The sequence below is a fragment of the Vicugna pacos genome, chromosome 21 (assembly GCF_048564905.1).
Source record: "Vicugna pacos chromosome 21, VicPac4, whole genome shotgun sequence".
Lineage (NCBI taxonomy): Eukaryota > Metazoa > Chordata > Mammalia > Artiodactyla > Camelidae > Vicugna > Vicugna pacos.
In genome coordinates, this window is record NC_133007.1 from 22,556,539 (window position 1) to 22,575,855 (window position 19,317).

The following is a 19,317-nucleotide window of genomic DNA, read 5'->3' on the forward strand; positions in this document are numbered from 1 at the left end:
TCTTGACATGCACCTTATTAGTAAGCCCCTTGTTAATAGAGTTTAAGTAATAGATGTCATTACAGATTGGATCACAGGGCGACTTTTTCCTGCAGGGCGACTCTCTTCCCCTTCCTGACGTCAGTATGATGTGTATGAGGTGAGCAGTTGCTCAGAAGTCTTCTTCTTGCAGAGGACATGAGTTTGCTCCATAGTGAGAATGTTCATATGTGGGAGTCCCAAAGAGGCAGAACTAGTTTTCTCTCAATGTGCAAGGGCCATTTGCATGAGCTTGCTGGTCTAAAGGGGGAAGTTGGGCTCACTCTCTCAGTTCAGTGATAGCTGTATCATTGTCCCTTGTTGTACACTCCAATTGCTATTGGGAAGTTTTCCTTTAATGACTCCCTTTATTGTTTTCAGACACTGATATAGCAGAATGCAAAGAAAGAACTTCACAGAAGTGGTGGAATTCATCTTCCTGGGATTCTCTATCTTTGGAAAGCACCAGATAACCCTCTTTGTGGTTCTCCTCACCATCTACATTTTCACTTTGATTGGGAACATCATCATTGTGACTATCATCTGCATTGACCGTCATCTCCACACACCCATGTACTTCTTCCTAAGCATGCTAGCTAGTTCAGAGACAGTGTACACACTGGTCATTGTCCCACGAATGCTTTCCAGTCTCATTTTTCATAGCCAGCCTATCTCCTTGTCAGACTGTGCGACCCAGATGTTCTTTTTCATTACCTTGGCCACTAATAACTGCTTCTTGCTGACAGCGATGGGCTGTGACCGCTATGTGGCCATCTGCAAGCCCCTGAGATACACAGTCATCATGAACAGAGGAATGTGTGCCAGGTTAGTGTGTGGGTCCTTTGGCACTGGGCTGGTTATGGCAGTTCTCCATGTAACGGCCATGTTCAGTTTGCCCTTCTGTGGCACAGTGGTGGACCACTTCTTCTGTGACATTTACCCAGTCATGAAACTTTCTTGCATTGATACCACTGTCAATGAGATCATCAATTATGGTGTAAGTTCATTTGTGATTTTTGTACCTGTGGGCCTGATCTTCTTCTCCTATGTCCTCATTATGTCCTCCATCCTTAAGATACCCTCAGCCAAGGGCCGGAAGAAGGCCTTTGGCACCTGTGCTTCCCATCTCACTGTGGTCATCGTCCACTATGGCTGTGCCTCCATCGCCTACCTCAAGCCCAAATCAGAAAACTCAGTAGAGAAAGATCTTCTTATCTCTGTGACCTACACCATCATCACTCCCATGCTGAACCCTGTCATTTACAGTCTGAGGAACAAGGAAGTCAAGGATGCCCTACGCAGAGCGGTGGGCAGAAACATTTTTAAACAGATGGGATCACTTTGTCAGGAGACCTTTAGCCCAGTGTAATGTGCCTACCTACAAGCACCATACAGTACACAAGTTCATCAAATACAGTGTTTGTCAAGGATAGAGTCAAAGAGTAGAAATGCTTTTCTTTTTCTTAATTTAGGGACAAGGCAGAAAGCAAGGTTTCTGCTCTGGTGAATTTTCTTACCAGATACAAGAATCAGTACAAGCTAGATTAAGACTACTTGTTTCTGTGTCTGAGGATTTGTGATTTGAAACCTCTTTTGGCCCACGTTTTATGAGGCTGCTCTGAGATGGTCAAATCCTTGACCTGGTCTGATAAGGAGATGTAGAGAAGAGGCAGTTGGAACAGATGTGGAAAGGGAGCTCAGGAAGTTAAGCAGCAGACAGGCTGAGTTTGGCTTTCATTCTCAGGAGTTAAATCATGTGCTCTGTAATAGTCATCTCAAGAAGAGTTTTCTTAATTCTTGCTGATGGGAAAATGAACAGCTTTGGCAAAAAAGGGTCACTTATTTCATTATCCAGCCATGTTAGCTCCTTAGCTAATATTTATTTCTATGCGTATCCCTTTCTTCTTTGCAATCAAGGCAGACATCTCTGTTGTTCCCCAGAGGCCAAGCTGGGGGAAAATGTATTGGTGGCTGTTCTCTGTAACTGCACTTTTATACAAATGCACTTTTTATAAAAAATCTTGTTTGGAAGAGGTGTCTCAACCTGAGGTTCATAGTGTCTTAAGGAGTGCTTGGATGAGCTTCAAAAGGATTTTGAACTTTATGCAATTATTTACTAAATTTTGCGCACAAGTGTGAATGTAGGTATTAAGACTTGTGAGATTCAGTGCTTAGGAAATAATAGTTTGACTGCTTTGTGTAAAACATCTACCAGTCGCGGTGCCTTCAGGAGACAGAAATCACACAGCTGAAAATTTAATGTAAAGGATTAATTGTAACAGGGAGTTACTGTTGGCTCAGTGACATGTGAGTCCACAAATAGCCAGGTGGCTTTCTCATCTTCTAATTAAATTATTTTTTTTTTGCTGCATTCCCTGGTTAGAAATATTTTGCCCATGGGGATTAAGACCGTGGAGCTCAGGGATGCTGGGAGAGGAAGAAAAATTCTGCAAGTGAGTTATTAGGTGAAATGGGAGTAAAAGAAACTGCTACCGCTTCCACCCCTTATCTCCCGGACCCATGAATTCTGGCTATAGAACTGTCTGGTTCAAAACATACACTGTTTAATTTTAAACACAACTCTGTCATTTTGAGATCTCTCTCAGCTGGTGGAGTAACTGAGTCAAATAGTGAGCCATTCATCTTTCCAATGCATCAGCTATTTCTGGATGATGTAATACATGGTAACACTAGTTAATTCCATAGACGTTAAGTCCATTGCTGTACTTCCTTCATTGTGAAATGAGTTCCTTGACTAGATGCAGTGCTGTGGAGGATGCCATATTGGCGGTTAAGGTATTCTGAGTGTCCACAGATGGTAGTACTGGCAGAAAGAAGCATTATGGGTAGGGATAGCAAATCCATTTTCAGAATATGTCTATTCCAGCAAAGACAGATTTCTGCCCTTTCCGTGATGAAAGAGGTTCAATATAATCAACCTGCCACCAGGCTGGTTCTTAACAAAGAGTGATGCTATATTTAAGAGTTATTATTTGTTGCTGCTTTTGGCAGATTAGATGCTCAACAATGATGTTATCCAGGTCAGCTTTGGTAAGGGGAAATCCATGCTGTTGAGCCACAGGTGTAGTCTCCATCTCTACTAACATGACCATTTTGTTCATGGGAACCTGGGTAGATAGCTGGGGAAAGAGGCTGTCGTCTACAGCACATGCCGTTTTACCCCTTAGGCCTTCACTTTGAGACCCCACAGTGAGATTCTTTTTACAGTCCCAAGATATTAGCATGAATTTGGGGCCAATGTCAAGTAATACTTAAAAAGTCTGGGTATTGTCTATTCCTCAGTGAAGTCGCTCTGGTATACGGGTACAGATCTCTTTAGGAGAAGGTTTGGTGGAAGATTTATAGTGTATATTTGTATTAATGATGCAGGGCACTTCTTCCAGGAGACTTGGCCCCCCTTTCAATCAAGGGGCTCTTGGTCTGAATTGACCTAGGTTTGGAAACTGCTGATAGACACTGATGCTTCACTTTGTTGACTCGAGTTGGGTGATAGATGTAGTGTTAGCTCAGGTCTGACACACAGTGGGTCAGTTGGTTCAGGGACCCGTCTGGTGGTTATTTCCTCAGTTCTCTAATGTAAAATTAGAATAGACATGCTCAGCAATGGGTAGAATCCCCCAAAGTGACTCTCTGACATTCAGACCATTATGGAAGGAAGTATTAAATGGAAGTCCGTAGAACTTCCTCTCCCTACCAAGGTAGTAAATGAGAAGCAATATCCCATTACTGTGGGAAGCGTGCTGGTGAATGGCAGCATACGAGACTTGAGAGAAGCAGGGGTGATAATACGCATCACATCCCTGTTCAATTTCTCCTGTTTGGCCTGTGAAGAAGTCAGATGTACATTAGGGAATGACCATGGGCTGTTGTAAACTTAATCAGCTTATGACACCAATGGCCATCGCCACCCCAGGTGTAGTTCTTCTGGAGGAAGTCAGCATAGTACATGGCATTTGGGAAGTAGCTATTGACCTGGCTATCTTGTCTCCTTACAAATTTTAAGGACAACCAGAAGCAGTTGCTTTTACCTGGCAGGGCCAGTAGTGTATTTCCAGTCTTGCTTTAGAGCTGTGGCAGTTCTACTGTTCCCTATCATAATATAGACCACAGAAATCTTGTCTTGACGTTTCATAAAACATCACACTCACTAACTACATTGATGATTTTGTGCAAATTGGATCTGTTGAACAGAAAGTAGTACTTTAGATGCCTTTGTAAGAATGAGAGGGTAAGTTCTAATTCTGTATCAGTTAAGGTCTAATTAGAAGACAGATGCCACACAGTAATTTGAATAGGGAGTTTAATATAAAGAGTTATTAACTACAAGAAGGAACTGGAGCAATGAGATACTGGATAGCAATTAGGTAAGATAATTCTAACGAATATACAAATAGCAGATATAGGGAACAGCCACTATCCCTAGGGCTAAGATAGCGTATTGGGGGAAAACAAATTTTCCCTGGAATTTTTAGTGATCCTATAGTTTCCTGAGCCATGGAAATGTGTACACTATCAGAGTAGAAGGTTTGCTTTCCTTTCCCCTGGGAACACTTTACTTTTACATACAATGAGGTTTAGATCTGAAGCCATTTGTTTGTCTAATGGTAGAGCTAATTGCTTGCATACAATAAAGCTTCTCTTATCTCCCTAAGAGCCAAATGGCTACATTTTTGGTAAGACACGTAAGTTAGAGCATTATGTCTCTGCTTGTTTACATTTCAGAAGGGGCGGAGCCTGGAGCCATGAAATTTCTAGGTTGTAAAAGCCACAGTCTATTTATCTTCTTCCTGGAGAGATTTATTTACATAACAAAGGATTAGAGTAAGGATCCTTTGCATCCTGTCTCCAAAGATGAGAGGGAGAAAAATAATCTCTTTCCCCTGTATAAATGAAGGACATTTATTTCTCCATTTCTTGCATACAGAGTAATCCTGCCACTTGTGTAGGATATATTTTCCATCTGGCTCTTATCACATCACTCCACAGGGCTGCCAATGTAGAGAGACTAATGATCCAGTGCTGTTCTGACAGTTGATTGTGTGGTGAGCATAATAAGAAGTCTTCTCTGATTCAGAAACCTCACTTGTGCATTCAGGAAATTTAATAAAGATAAATGTTAAAAAACCTGACAAGCACCCAAGGAAGAGACACCCTTTCCTGTACAAGAGGTAAGATCCAGACTTTATTGGAGAGGGCACAGCATTGACCCACTATGTGACAGAGACATTGCATTTGCCATGCTGGGAGAACTTGGTGGAAATCTACACTTTAGAATTTGCCAGAAATCTGCCCTCTGGTGGGCTGGGGAAAGCTATTCTGAGGATGGTGTCTTGCTGGAGACAATGCTATTCAAAGAAGGATCCTGAGGAAAAGTGCTTATTTCTGGGTGCTGTTGGTTGCCATGCACTGCAGAGCTAGATGCTGGAGAAGCTGCCCGTGTTGGAGGAACTTGGTGATGGTACAGCCAATTCGTGCTGAAGAAAACCACCAAGTAGAGCACAATGGAACTAGGAAGAGCAGTCCCTTCTTCCTGCAGTGTGTCTACAGTGCCCTGTACTGACAAAGCTTAACGTTGTGCCAGCTGTCAAGGGCCCAGCTCAGTGTCTTCAGAGCAAGCAATGAGGGGAACTTTGAAGTTGAAGGGCAGTTAATTGTTAAATGGCAAACAAAGAAAGGTGTAAAATCCATCTGTACATTACTCCTTCCACTCAGGAGGCAGTAACTAGTCCTTTCACCATAAAAAAAAATTATGAAGTGGGAAAAATATGTGAATCAGCTGTTTTCAGATTTTGGACAATAGGCAGTGAAAGACTGTGATTCTTGAGAGAAATAAAACAGAAGTTAAGCCCCATAATAGCCTTTAGGCAAAAGATCAGGGCATTTTGCAAAACATGGCATAGGAAAGTGGACTCTAAGCTGAAGACAGGGTCTTACGGAGTGGAGGAGACAAAAATTGAAATTTATAGAGATGCCAGTGTGGTTGGAAACTGTGGGGCAGAATCTCAGAGAAGAGGAAGCTGCACAAAATAAGAGCTCCAGAATTATACATAAGCATCTCTTGGTCTTTAGCAGAATAAACTATGCATATGCGGAGCCAGACATTATAAGGCTGGCAAAGAATAATGATAGGGAAATGTGACCCAGACAGAGGTTCTGAAGTTTACACTTGGCTGTGAGACACTGCTGTCGGACCAGCTAGAGGGGAGAAGCTTAACTGAACACCCTGGGCCCTCACCTGAGGTCCTAGTAAGATCATACCTTAGGAACAGAGCCACTCCAACCCTGAAATGAAGACTAACAAGACATGCCCTGTCAGATATGGACAGCTCATTCAGGTCAAGCTCAGTATAGGACCCACAGGTAACCTGTTCACATAACAGTGAAGTCCAATGCTCTTTAAAGATAATAAGGAAAAAGATGCAGTACTCTGCACGTAAAATTCAACACCTCCAACATTCACTATAAAAATAATAGATATATGAAGAAGCAGAAAAATGTCACTTACAGAAAAAAATCAGTCAAAGGAAGGATATGGAAATGAAAGAGATGATGGAATAATTAGCATGCAAGGATGTTAAAACATTTACAAATATTACATATATGTTCAAGGATTAAGAGAAATCATGAATGTAATGAGAGGAATGAAAGATATAAATGAACCAAATGTACCTTCTAGACATAAAAGAGACATATTATCTGCAATGAACACTTCACTGGATAAGAGTAATAACAGATTAGGAACTATAGAAGAAAAAGTCATTGCGCTTGAAGAAGAAGCACTACAAACTGCCCAAAAACGGAGGACATAAATGAAAGATTGAAAACACAGTTTCAGTACCTGCGGGAAAAATCAAACAGCCCAACATAAAATCAGTTAGTCTCAGAAGGAAAGAATAGAGAGTGAGGAGTGCAGTTATTTTTTAAAAAATATTTGGACAAATAATAGCAATACCAAGGGGAAAGTGTAGCTCGGTGATAGAGTGGATGCTTAGCATGCACACGGTCCTGGGTTCAATCCCCAGTACCTCCATTAAAATAAATACATTTAATTATCTCCCTGCCCCAGAAAAAATAAAGGCTACAAAAATGTACAAAGAAATGGGTGAAATTAATTTAAAAAACAGCAATAAATTGTAAAATTTGATAAACATTATCAACCTGCATAACAAGAAGTTCAATGAAATACAAGTAAGAGAAGCACACATACACACACCACATATCAAGGCACATCCAAATCACACTGGGGAAACCAGTGATGAAGAGGGAGACACCTTAAAAGCGGTCGGAGGACAAAATTACGTACAGAGGAATGTAGAAAAGATTCAGACTTGTTATAAACACTGCAGGTCAGGAGACGACGGAAGAATATCTTTAACATGCTAAATGACAGTCTGTAAGCATAAAACTTCATATTCAGAGAAAATTACAAAAATGAGGCTAAATAAAGAGTTTTGCAAATAAACCAAAGCTAAGATAATTTATTACCAATACACCTGCACCACAAGAAATGTGGAACATCATTCGGACAGAAGAAAAATGGTACCAAATGGAAATGTTGATGTGTACAAAGGAATGAAGAAAATCAGAAATAGTGAATATGTAGGTAAATAGAATACCCACTTTTTAATCATTTTAAAATTTCTTTAAGCGATGTAGAGTGGAGTTTAAAACATGTAGAAATGAAATATAAGGAAACAGCACATAGGACAAGAGGAGGAAATGGAAATACACTATTGTAATCTTACGTTATATGTGAGATGGTATAATGGTTTATGAAGGTATAATCTGACAAGCGAAGGATGCATGGTATAAACTCCAAGGATGACATCCAGTAGACTGAGGACAGGGCTGTCCAAGTCTCTTCCTGGGACCAGTGACGGGGGAAGCAGAGACCAATCCCATTTCTACCCTGAGTGAGCATCCAATGTACTCTGAGTCTTCAGCATCACAGTTAAAATGTGGGTGAATCTGAGTTCACAGCCAATAATGCTACAATGAGCCTGGCAATGAGAAATTAAGGCTCTGAATCAGATGTTTTATTTAGCTCTTAGGAAAAGAGGGAGAGGTTCTTGGATGTCTATAAAGATGATGATGAAAGGGGATTGAGTGCAGTGAAGGACATGACAGGAGCTTTAAAAGAGAATTTATAGTTAATTTATAGTGGCAGAGGAATTGTAAGCTTCTGCGTGACAGAGATGAGGTTGTACATGTCTTTGTATCCACCTCTGCACCTAGCAATGCTTAGATATTTAGTGAGTACTCGGAAAACACTAGGAAGGGAGGAAGGAATGAAGGAAGAAGATGGAAGGCATTGCTCTGGGGAATGACTATTCTTAGTAGGCTAAGAGAAGCAAACATGCATGCCCTAAGAGCCTGTCCTACAGGCCAGAGTTCAGGGAGACCTTCTGATGGCTAAAGAGAACCTGGCAGTGACAATGGGAAGGTCAAATAGGGCCATAATTTTAGAATGAAACAAGGACCTCCAAATTTGGGCTCCTGGGACCCTGAGCTGTTGGCTGTATCCACGCTCTATTCTGGCTGCTGTCTAGACTGGAATGGTTTCAAATGATTCCGGGTCGTCTTATTACCAGAATCTGGGCCACGGAGACTGGGACTTATGCAGTAACTGATATTTTTAATAACTAACCACCATTGATTTCTCAGTCAAGAATCATTCCCTTTCTCCCTTTCAGAAGTTCAAGACGCTTGGCACTTGTGTGCAGAAATAAAAAAAAAAAATCATTCACCAGATTATTGATACTCTGCAAACCCCTCCACCTCCCATTCCATGTATATAAAGGTCCGAGCTTTGTGACAGAAGCTCCCACTAACTGATGAGAAGTTTAACACTTCGTGTTAGTGCTGTATCACATACACCCACACTGCCGGTGGCCTTAGACTGCTCAGACAGGTAGGAGAGGTAGTGGAGCGGGCTGGAGAATATGCAGTAAAAGGAGGAAAGCTTTTGCTAATAGAAGGTTCAATCCACATGGATGGACCTAGAGATTATCATACTAAGTGAAGTAAGTCAGGCAGAGAAAGACAAATACCATATAACATCACTTCTATGTGATTAAAAAAATTGACATAAAGGAACTTGTTTACAAAACAGACAGATTCACAGACATAGAAAACAAACTTACAGTTACCAAAGAGGAATAGGAGGGAGAGAGGGAGAGGTGTTTGGGATTTGCAGATACTGACACTATATATAAAATAGATAAACAACAAAGTCCTACTGTACAGCACAGGGAACTATATTCAATAGCTTGTAATAACCTATAATGAAAAAGAATATGTGTATGTATAACTCAGTCATTCTGTGATACACCAGAAACTAACTAAACATTGTAAATTAACTATACTTCAATTAAAAAAAAAAAGATGCCATCCATTTTTTTCCTACCTGACATTTTATTCAGTAAATATTTTTCTGCTTTTCCCTTTTTGGAGAAGAAGGGGGTTTTGTCCCCTAGAGAAGTTATTATTTGCTGTGTGAGCTTGGTTCTGCAGCTGGAGAAACTTCTGCACAAACTTATTTGTCGCAGAGCCTTCACACTTTATTGTGGTCTCCTTCTCTCCAGTATTTGGAGCAAGAACAATGAAGTAGTTCTCATCAGGCCTAGAATTGGAGTGTACAGTTTGTACTATGGGACTACAGTATTGCCTACAAAATTATTAGAGCCTCAACCACTCTAGTGCTCATCAGTGCTAGTGGTAAGAGTCCTTCTGGGCAATGATGGGCTCTGGGTCAGTGGAAACGCCTTGGCAAGGAAGAGTCTAGGGCAGAGATCCTTTGTGGGGCTCAACCCAAGACTGTGCTGGGACAGGAGCAAGATTCCTATGGGAATGGGTTCCATAAGGGCCGTTCTTTGTGTAATTAGAGATTTGACTATCTGGGATTCTGTCCTCTGTGTATATGAGATAAATTACCAGTTCTGATAGTCTAGAGTGGTAGAAAAGAGTTTCATCGTTGAACCCCGGGTGAAATGTTTTGGTTTACCAAACCCCATCCACAAACTGGGAAATAAATATAACTGGCATTTGAGTGGCATTGTTACTAGACTGTCTTCCTTATATTTCTAATACTTCTTTTGCATTGCGTATGTTTCAAGCTGTCCATTAAACTCAGTTAATTTCTTAAATGCCTTGTTGAGTTTGTGAAATGCCTTTTTTTTTCTAAACAGAGGTCTGTCATGTATAATTATTAAGCTCTTCATTAGTTAGCTCTTTATCACACTGAGCAAAGGAAGATTAAGGAGTAAACCAAAATACATTTTGAACAGCCAGAATGATGTCACAAAATAAATCTATGCTCTACAATATATTTTCAGTGTTCTAATCTGGTATTCATTAAGAGTTTCATCATGATTGGATGCCAAATTTCATGAAGGGCATTTTCTGCATCCATTGAGATGATGATACACTTTTTCTATTTCTGTAATTGTGGTGAAATCAAACAAACTGATTTTAAAGTGTCAACCCAATTCTGTATTCCTGGAATCAATCCAACGTGATTTTGATGTATTACCAGTTTTAAATATTGCTGTTGTCCTTGTTAGATTTTGGGATAAGGTTATGCTCTCATAAAATAAGTTGGGGAGGGTAATATCAGCAAGATGGCCAAATAAGACATCCCTCATTTATATCCCCCACTCAATACCAGTAATTTGGCATTCACAGAGCTGTTTCCAGGTCTGTAGATGGGACCATGGTCAGAGAATCAACCTGAATAAGAGTCAGCCTTCTCAAAATGGCTCTCTGTCTCAAGCTGCACTAGGGTTTCACAGTCTCTGAACTGAATCCCATAGCTGCTGCAAAGGCACCTTTGTCTGAGGATGAATGCCAAATTATACACTGGTAGTACAACTGTGAAAGGCTACAAACATTTTACACAATTAGCTGGAACATTATTATAAAACTTTAAAAAAAAATTTACCACTGACTCATAAATCATTGAAGAATAGGGTCTAAAATCATATAGGTCCCAGTAGGTTAAAATAGATCTGAAAGTATGATTGTACTGTTTTCTTAATCATAGATGTTTTTAATTATCAACAGGAGAATGATATAATAAATTATAGTTCATCTATAATATGGAATATTATGCAGCTATAGAAAACAAGTTAGATTTGTTTTTATTAATGTGAAGTGACATTATAAAGTATTTTAAGTGAAAAATGTGTATTAAAGAGCAGTGCATGTGGTGTAGGGCAGGTAAAAATAGAACAGGCAAAGGAAAACATGTACCTTTTTGCTTATGTGCATAGAGAAAGGAGATAAAAGGATGCAGAACAGACCATTACCATTGATTGCCTTGGGGATGGGGAAGAGGGGAAGGTTGTTGGTGTTTTCTTTATACAATAGCAGTTGTTTTGTTGCAAAAAATATGTAGTGCTGCTTTTGTAGCTTGAAAGGAAAATTCAATAAATTGTAGTAGAAATAAAAACAAGAGAAGCCCTGGACAATATGGCTTCAGGGTCAAATATCTATAGACAGTCCGACCTTTTATTCTGCCAAGAGTGACTGCCTCAAGTATAACTCCTGAGCGTTACTAGACTAAGAAATTCATTTCTGTGCTTTGAGGGATGTTACATAAAAAGAATGAAACCTTCTGCTATTTGAGCATGGTGCACAGCTTACTTCAGGATGAGATGTGTTAGTCAAAGCTTGGTAAGTGGGTGAAGAGAAAAATCTCTGCTCCCACCCCATCTCCATCCTGTTCTTAAATTGGTATACATCCAGCTTAAGAAGGGTGTGGGGGATAATGTATCATGCCCCAAAAAGGGAGTAAGGAGATGAAGCAAAATTTCTATTTAAAAATGTGTAAGTCCCATCTAACATCAAGCTCAAACAGAATATTGTCCGTTGAGTGATTCATAACATCACACATAACAAATTACCCTAAAAGTTATCAGTTTAAAACACCGGTAAGCATGATCTCATACAGTGTCTGTGGGTCAGGACTCTGAGGGTGGCTTTGCTGGATGGTTCTGGCTCAGAGTGTCTCATGATGTCACGTCATTGGCCTGGGCTCATCTGAAGACTTGACCAGGGCTGGAGGTTTCCATGTTGGCTGACTCACATGGTTGGTGAGTTAGAGCTGGTGGTTGGAGAAAGGCCTCAGTTTGTCCCAGTGTGCTTCTACATGGGGTTACTTCGTAGCCTCAGGACATGACAGTTGGATTTCCCCAGAGCTAGTGATCCAAGAAGAAGAGCAAGGAGAAAGCCAAAATGTCTTTTATGACCACATCTCAGAAGTCACATGGCATCACTTTTGTACATTCTGTTCCGTTGGAAGCAAGTCACTAAGTATGAGCCACCCTCCAGGGGAGGGGAATTAATTCCACCTTTGAAAAGGAGTATCAGAAAATGTGTGAACGTAAGTTGCTATTACCATCCACTACTCACTACTGACCTCTTGTTTTCTAGCTTTTAGGAATTTGTAAAAATTTTAAATCTCTTGAAGACATTCCTTTTCTCCAGAGGTATATGGAATTTTTTTTTCTTAATAGCTTTTCTTTAATTTTACGAGATTTTGGTGATCCAGTGTTCTGCATCCCTTTACTTGTATACCGGTTTATACAAGGCCAGAACTCCACATGCTTTTGTAAAGATCTCTATCCTTATCTTTTCCCCCAAACCATAGATTCATTAGTTTAATTATCCCTAGAGTCTGCTGGGGCTAATACTATTGTGACCTACATCCCTGTTCACATCAGTCAGCGTGATATTAATAATAGCTGATACTTACACAGCACTTACCTAAACCAGGCACTGTTTGAAAGACTTTACACGTATCCACAGCAAGTATACCCCGTCATCCTTCATGACTCAGATCTTTATTCGCATTCTAACTTGCCTTCACCCCCTCTCAACTTCCAAACCTTTCCCATGGGGAACCCATGACCCATCACTGGCAAAATCTTTGTATTTTAAATCTCTTCTCTTGAATGTTTCCTTTACCTTTTTGCCCATACTGAAACCTGGCTGTCCCTTGATGGCACTGCTTTTTCCACAGCCTTATATAGCAGACATTGTCTCTCCTGCATCCCTTGTAATAATTGAGTCTGGGGATGGGATAGCTCTTTGTTCCTCATTGCTGCTTCCAGTTCATTCCCCCTCCTTCTTCCTTAAAATCCTTTCAGCTTCCAAATTCCTGCTATCAGACTCCACCATCTGGACATCTCTTTGTTGTAGTCATTTGTAGGCATCCCTGGTTACTCTCTTCCTTTTCTTGAGTGTTTTTAACTCCTAGATTACTCTCACTCTCTGTAGTGCTGTGGTCATAATTCTTAGTGATTTTGATAACCATGTGCACCGTTCTTCCAGAGCTCTGGCCCCTTGGTTTTTGCCTTGGCTGCCGATGGTTTTTGTTCTCTACCTCAGTTGCTTGCTTCTGTGGTCATACACATATGTTCTATGGTTGTACACTAGACCTTTCCGTTAGAATAACTGATCCCCTCTGTAATCTCTAAAACCACTATTGCCTCCCTTTCCAACTCCCCAGTACCCAAGGGGGAACAAATCTTCAGCTCAAATAGGACTTCAGCTCTGTGATATTGTAATTTATAATAAGAAATACATATTTGATCTTTGTCCTATACCTAGCTGCCCAAACCCTTGAAATTTCCTGTGATGAGAGCAATAAAGGTGTCTTTTGTTACATTAATGAGGTGACTTTTGGAAAGGGTCTACAGATGGGGGCTGGTTGCCAGGGAAGCCAACCATGTGGTTTAGAGGGTGGGAACTGTCAGTCTCATCCCCCACCTCCAGGGAGGAGAGAGGGCCTGGAGATTGTGTTCAGTCACCAACAACCAATAAGTTAATCTATTGTGTAATGAAGTCTCCATAAAACCCCAAAGGACTGGCTTCAGAGAGCTTCTAGGTTGGCGAACAAGCTGAGATTTGGGGAGAGCTGTGCTATTGGAGGGAGGGGTCATGGGAGCTGTGTGCCTTTTCCCCATACCTTGCCTTATATATTTTTTCCATCTGGGTGTTCCTGAATTATATGCTTTTATAATAATCAGTTAATCTAATAAGTGAAATGTTTCTCTGAGTTCAGTAAGCTGCTCTAGCAAACTAATTGAACCTAAGGAAGAAGTCGTGGGAATCTCTGATCTATAGCTGGTCAGTCCGAAGCACAGGTGACAGCCCGGGCTTGTGATTGGCGTCTGCAGTAGACAGCAGTCATGTGGGACTGAGCCCTTAACTTGTGCAATCTGATGCTATCTCTGGGCAGATAGCGTCAGTATTGAATTGAATTGGACACCCAGCTGGTGTGGAGAATTACTTGGTGGTGTGGGGAAAAACACCACACATCAGAATTGGGAGCAGACGTGTAGGTTCATTGATCTTAACACTGTTCCTTACTCCCCTCCAGTCCTCTCTGCTCTTCTTACCCAGCTTAGATTCCCTTGGTCCCTCATTATGATTACTTGCAGGGATTCTCTCCTCCCTTGTTTTGCTTCTTCTTCATTGCACTCATCTGGCAAACCTCCAAACCTAGTTAAATCCAACTTTCCAACTATTTTGCATCTCACACAGGCAACGGGACTAGCTGGAGAAAAATACACGACCACTCTGACCCATCTCACCCTGTGTTTATGGTACTGACCCTCTGTGGCCTAAAGTACTGCAGGGCAACCTTACCATATTTCCATAGGCCAGACTTCCTTGTACATTCCAATCTCTTGGGCAAGCTATTAAAAAATCCTGGTGTCAGGCCATGCCCCTTGACCAGTTAAATCACATTCTCAAGCAGTGCACCCAGGCATCAGTTTGTGTTTTAAAGCTCCATAGGTGATTCCAATGTACAGCCAAGTTTGAGGACCACTGCCCTAATCCATTCAGTCCTTCACTCTCTGAGATGACTCAGTTTCATCCACGCTGGCTTCTTTGCCATTCCTCCAGCATGCCAAGCACGGTGCTTCTCTCTGTCTTCTGGAATGCTCTTTCCCCAGAAAGTTGTATGGTTGGCTTCCTCATTCCTTCAGGTTTCTGCTGCAAATATCTATTAGTAATGCCTTTCTGAACTGTCCCATATAAAACAGGACTCCCTCCCAGCCCAACCTTAGTGCTTCTTGTCCCTCTTGCTTAACTTTTTCTCCTTAGCACTTATGACCATCTGTCTACATATTATATATTTATTTGCTGATTATTTATTATATGTTTCCACCTACTAGGAAAATGGCAGAGACTTGTGCCTTTTGTCCATTGCCCCATAACAAAACGTGCACAGTAAATTTGTTTTACTAACAGATCAATAGGTGCTCAATAAATAGATATTTTTTAAAGGTGAGGCAACAGACACTTCTCAGGATTTTACTGTATTCAAGGCAACTGTTACCTTATGCAATAAAATATGCATTTTTCTAAACCTGTCCAAAGGGGCTAGGATGGGACTTGGATCAGAGGGATTGGGATCTTAGATGCCTTATGAGCCAGTTCCTAGATGTTAAGAATGAAGCCTCCGGGGTGATGGGGAGAGAGAGCAGCGGCAGCAGTAACTACAGCAAATAGACAGTGTCAGAGCACTGAGCCCGCAGAATTGTGTTTCCAGCGATCGGAAGAAGAGAATCATCAGAACGACTTTTACTTAAGCTCAAGGCCCAGAGGGACACAGCTGGTGATCAGAGAGTGACCAGTGCCAGCACAACACACCAATGACAGCTGCTCTTGGGGGCCTTAGGGAGGAGAGAGTGTGTAGGAGAAGTTGGGGTGACAGTCGTTACAAGGGTGAAGGCTCCGCCTACTACAGTTGCTTCGGGTACCAGTGGATTTTCTTTTCTAATTTGGTGACTGAGGAAGTATGTATTCCACATGTGCTCTTAGAAGATCTAATGTGAAAGAGAATTTATAGACTAATCGTGGATCACAGCTTTTAAAGTTATGGACAGAACAAGCCAAGTTTAGTTTTTTTCTGTTAAATATAATGAATAAATCATGACAAGCAATCAAAAGGTGAGTCTTTAGCCGTCATTGTTTAACTTTGCTCAAATTATACTGTTTTTTTTTATCCTTCTTAAGCATAGATTCTCCACGTGCAATAGTAATAGGCTTAAGTCAATTCATAAATGTCTACGGACCATAAATGTCACATTTCTTTATTTTTCTAAATCAAATTAAGTTTGTTCGCAAATTCTCACTCATCAAAGCCTGTGAGAAGTCACAATGTTGGTTCCTTTCCCTCTGCTGGATTGTGAGGGCTCAGGTCTTAGGCTGTTCGGAAAATGTGGGCAGGCTGAATTTTGGACAGTGATGGAGATGTCTCATGCCTACACCTGGGATCAGTTTGAAGTTGCTCATCTTCTGTGCCAGCTTGGCCGTGGGGACCCCTATTAGTTAGTGTTGGGAGTAGAAATTAAAACCTTAAAATCTTTCATTTAGCCATGATCAAAAAAATGTTTTTAAAGTGTGGCTTAAAATGAAAAACCCCAGGAAACAAGATTCCTGCTGTGTTAGGTTGTTTGTATTTTCACCATATAGAGCTGGTCATTTTCTTTCCTTAATGAGGTGAATGAGAAGAGGATGAGAACTTTTACAACTCAGTAACTTTATAAACACAGAGTAGTGAAAGAGCAGGGAATTTAAATGTATAGAGGTTCAGTTTCTGATTCTGTTAGTGCAGAAGAAGCAAGAAGCTTCCCGAGATATTCCCAGGTTCTTCTTGAGCTGTTTGTCACAGAATCCTCCTAGAATATTCTTTCGTTAAATACCTAACTTCTGTGTAAATTATGTAAGTTCCCCTGAGTTGCAACCATCACCTAGGGAGCATATAAAACATGTTTTGTTCATTTTATGTGTAAAAATACATCACACGTTACACGTTGTAGAACTGAATTTTTCATTAAAATTGCAAATGAACTAATCAGCCATATGTTAATCTGACTCTTAACTTTGTAAATCATATAGGTTATTCGTTTTTAGTGATAGAGAAAGAAAACCTTTCACGTCCCACGATCTACTTTTTATCCTTTCAGCAAACAACAGATATAAAGGACACCCTTACATGATCTAATTTCAAGATAATATAAAACTGTTTTTTTTCTTAGAGCCTAGTCTCCGTGGGTGTTCACACAACAGTCTTCCCTCCGAGGGGCGCTGGGTATGTGGGGCGTGCAGATTTCCTTGGCATCGAGCTCTCTCAGTCCGCCAAATCCTCTCCCCTTTCTAGGGAATTAAACTCCCCTGGGGCTATGCTGCCCCCTTCTTTCCTTAAAGCCATGGTCTCCATCATTCCCACTTGTGGACAAGCCATCCTAATCACCTTGGTGGGCTCTCCTTTTGAAACACAATGATTTCTAGTTCCGAAACGTGTGCAGAAAGCACAGTTTACCCCTCTCCTGCGTCAAGGAGCTTCTAGAATAAGAAATGTCTCACTGTTTCTTTATTGGGGCGATGAGGAGTGGTGAAGGAGCACATAGTACGTATTTTGGTGTTAATGAAAAGAGGAAAAAGAAGATGTTTTATTTCTTCCTTGATAAAGCCATAGCCGAAGAAACTCATTGATCTTTACCAATTTTTTTTTAACATGAACTTTAGAACAATACTCTTTAGCAAGCTGGACCTCAAAGTGCAACTCCAACACAGGCTCACAAATTATGAGCTCCTTAAGGCCAGATGGCTTCTCGTGGTCTCTGTGTCCTCCACAGGCAGTCCCCAAAGGCAGGATGACCAGAACAGAATCCAGTGACTATTAACCCCTTGCCTGTTCCTGTGGACATTGTAGTTTAAATATCCCAGGCTGTCATCATTTATTTACTTAACTTCCCGTTCTCGAATGTCTTTCCATTCCTTGTATTTATTAATACTTATAATCATTGTATTAGTTTGCTATGGCTACCATAACAAATTACAACAAATTTGGTAACTTAAAACAACAGAACCTTCACAGGTCTGGAGGCTAGAAGTCTGAAATCAAGGCATCCATGAGGCTGGTCCATTTCATGCCTCTCTTGTTATTCCCACTGGCTTAGCGACTGCTGGCAATCCTTGGTGTTTGCTGGCTTATAGATACATCACCATAATTTTTGCCTTTCTTTTACATCAACTTCTCCTCTGTGTGTGTCTCCTTTGATGTTCCTCTCCACTTGTAAGGGCACCTGTTATTGGATTTAAGGCCCACCCTAACCCAGGACGATCTTATCTCAAGATGTTTAATTATATCTGCAAATTATTTCTCCAAATAAAGTCACATTTACAGGTTCCAGGTGGACATGTCTTTTAGGGGACACTGCTCAAACTACTACGATCATCTTGGCTTTTCAGTTTTTGTGCTGTCTTTCTCCTTCTGAATTTAATGCACTAACCTTTTTGCTACTCACTATCTCTTGATCAAAGTAGGTGTCTTTAGCATAGAATAACTCTTCATAATGAATTGACTAGAAGTCTGGGACCTGGACTTTGATTTTGGATTTTTCAGCCATTACCTGACATTGTGATCTTGGATACATTTAATCACTTTGAGTCTTACTTTTCATGTTGGTTGCAAATACAGAAATCAGGCCTTGCTTGAAGAAAAGTTCCTTGTGAGTTATGACAACATCCCATAAAGCTCAGGGACAAGAATACAACCAGACCCTAGGAAGAAATTAGATCATGGAATTGGAGTTTTAGCACTCTTTCTCACTTTTTTTGTCTGATTTTCTCTGTAATGTATGTAAGTCTCCCCCCCTCCCCCCAAGATGACTGTTTTTCTGACCAGAAACCCTGCATGGACAGCTTCTTCTCATCCTTCCGCATCACTTCTTGTCTCTTTCTTTTGTCTCTATTTCTGTTCCACATTTCTCTCCCCAGTCTCTTTTCTGTAATTTCCAGATTATTAACTGAGGGAGGAAAAGTAATTCAGCTGGGGACCTTCCTGAGTCAACCAACTTTGACCAGAGATGGGGTCATATTATACAGAGATGGGCTTTGAGGATAAGACTGTATAGACTGGGGATTAAGGCAGTTATCCTGAGGAAAGAAATTGGAGTTTGGCAGGTTTGCAAAAACGTTTACCACGTTTCTCTTCAGTAAAATGGAATTAATAGTTCCAGTTGTGCTCACATCACAAGATTTTTTAGGATCAGGGTAGACATCGTGTTCAAGAATACATTGTATATTCTGTATTACTGTACACTGAAAGGAATTGTTTTAAAGTTTATAGTGCTAGGTTTGGGTTCTGGACAAGTAGCAGGCTTGTTTTTTGTTTTTTGTTTTTTTCTTTTTTCTTTATTAGAGAAAGAGAATGATTCATCCAGGTGTGAAGTGGAAAAAGATTTTCTAAGAGTTCAT

At 40.7% G+C, this 19,317-nt stretch overlaps 2 protein-coding genes across 5 annotated transcripts in view; both read left to right on the forward strand.

The window, feature by feature from the left end:
- LOC102538295 (olfactory receptor 10J1-like) overlaps window positions 1-19,317 on the forward strand; it is a 240,045-nt gene that overhangs the window by 75,163 nt on the left and 145,565 nt on the right. The gene's annotated exons all lie outside the window — the stretch shown is intronic.
- On the forward strand, window positions 384-1,414 carry OR10J5 (olfactory receptor family 10 subfamily J member 5). The gene has a single exon (XM_006215632.2). The coding sequence runs from the start codon at window positions 416-418 to the stop codon at window positions 1,385-1,387; it is 972 nt and encodes a 323-aa protein (XP_006215694.1). The 5' UTR covers window positions 384-415; the 3' UTR covers window positions 1,388-1,414.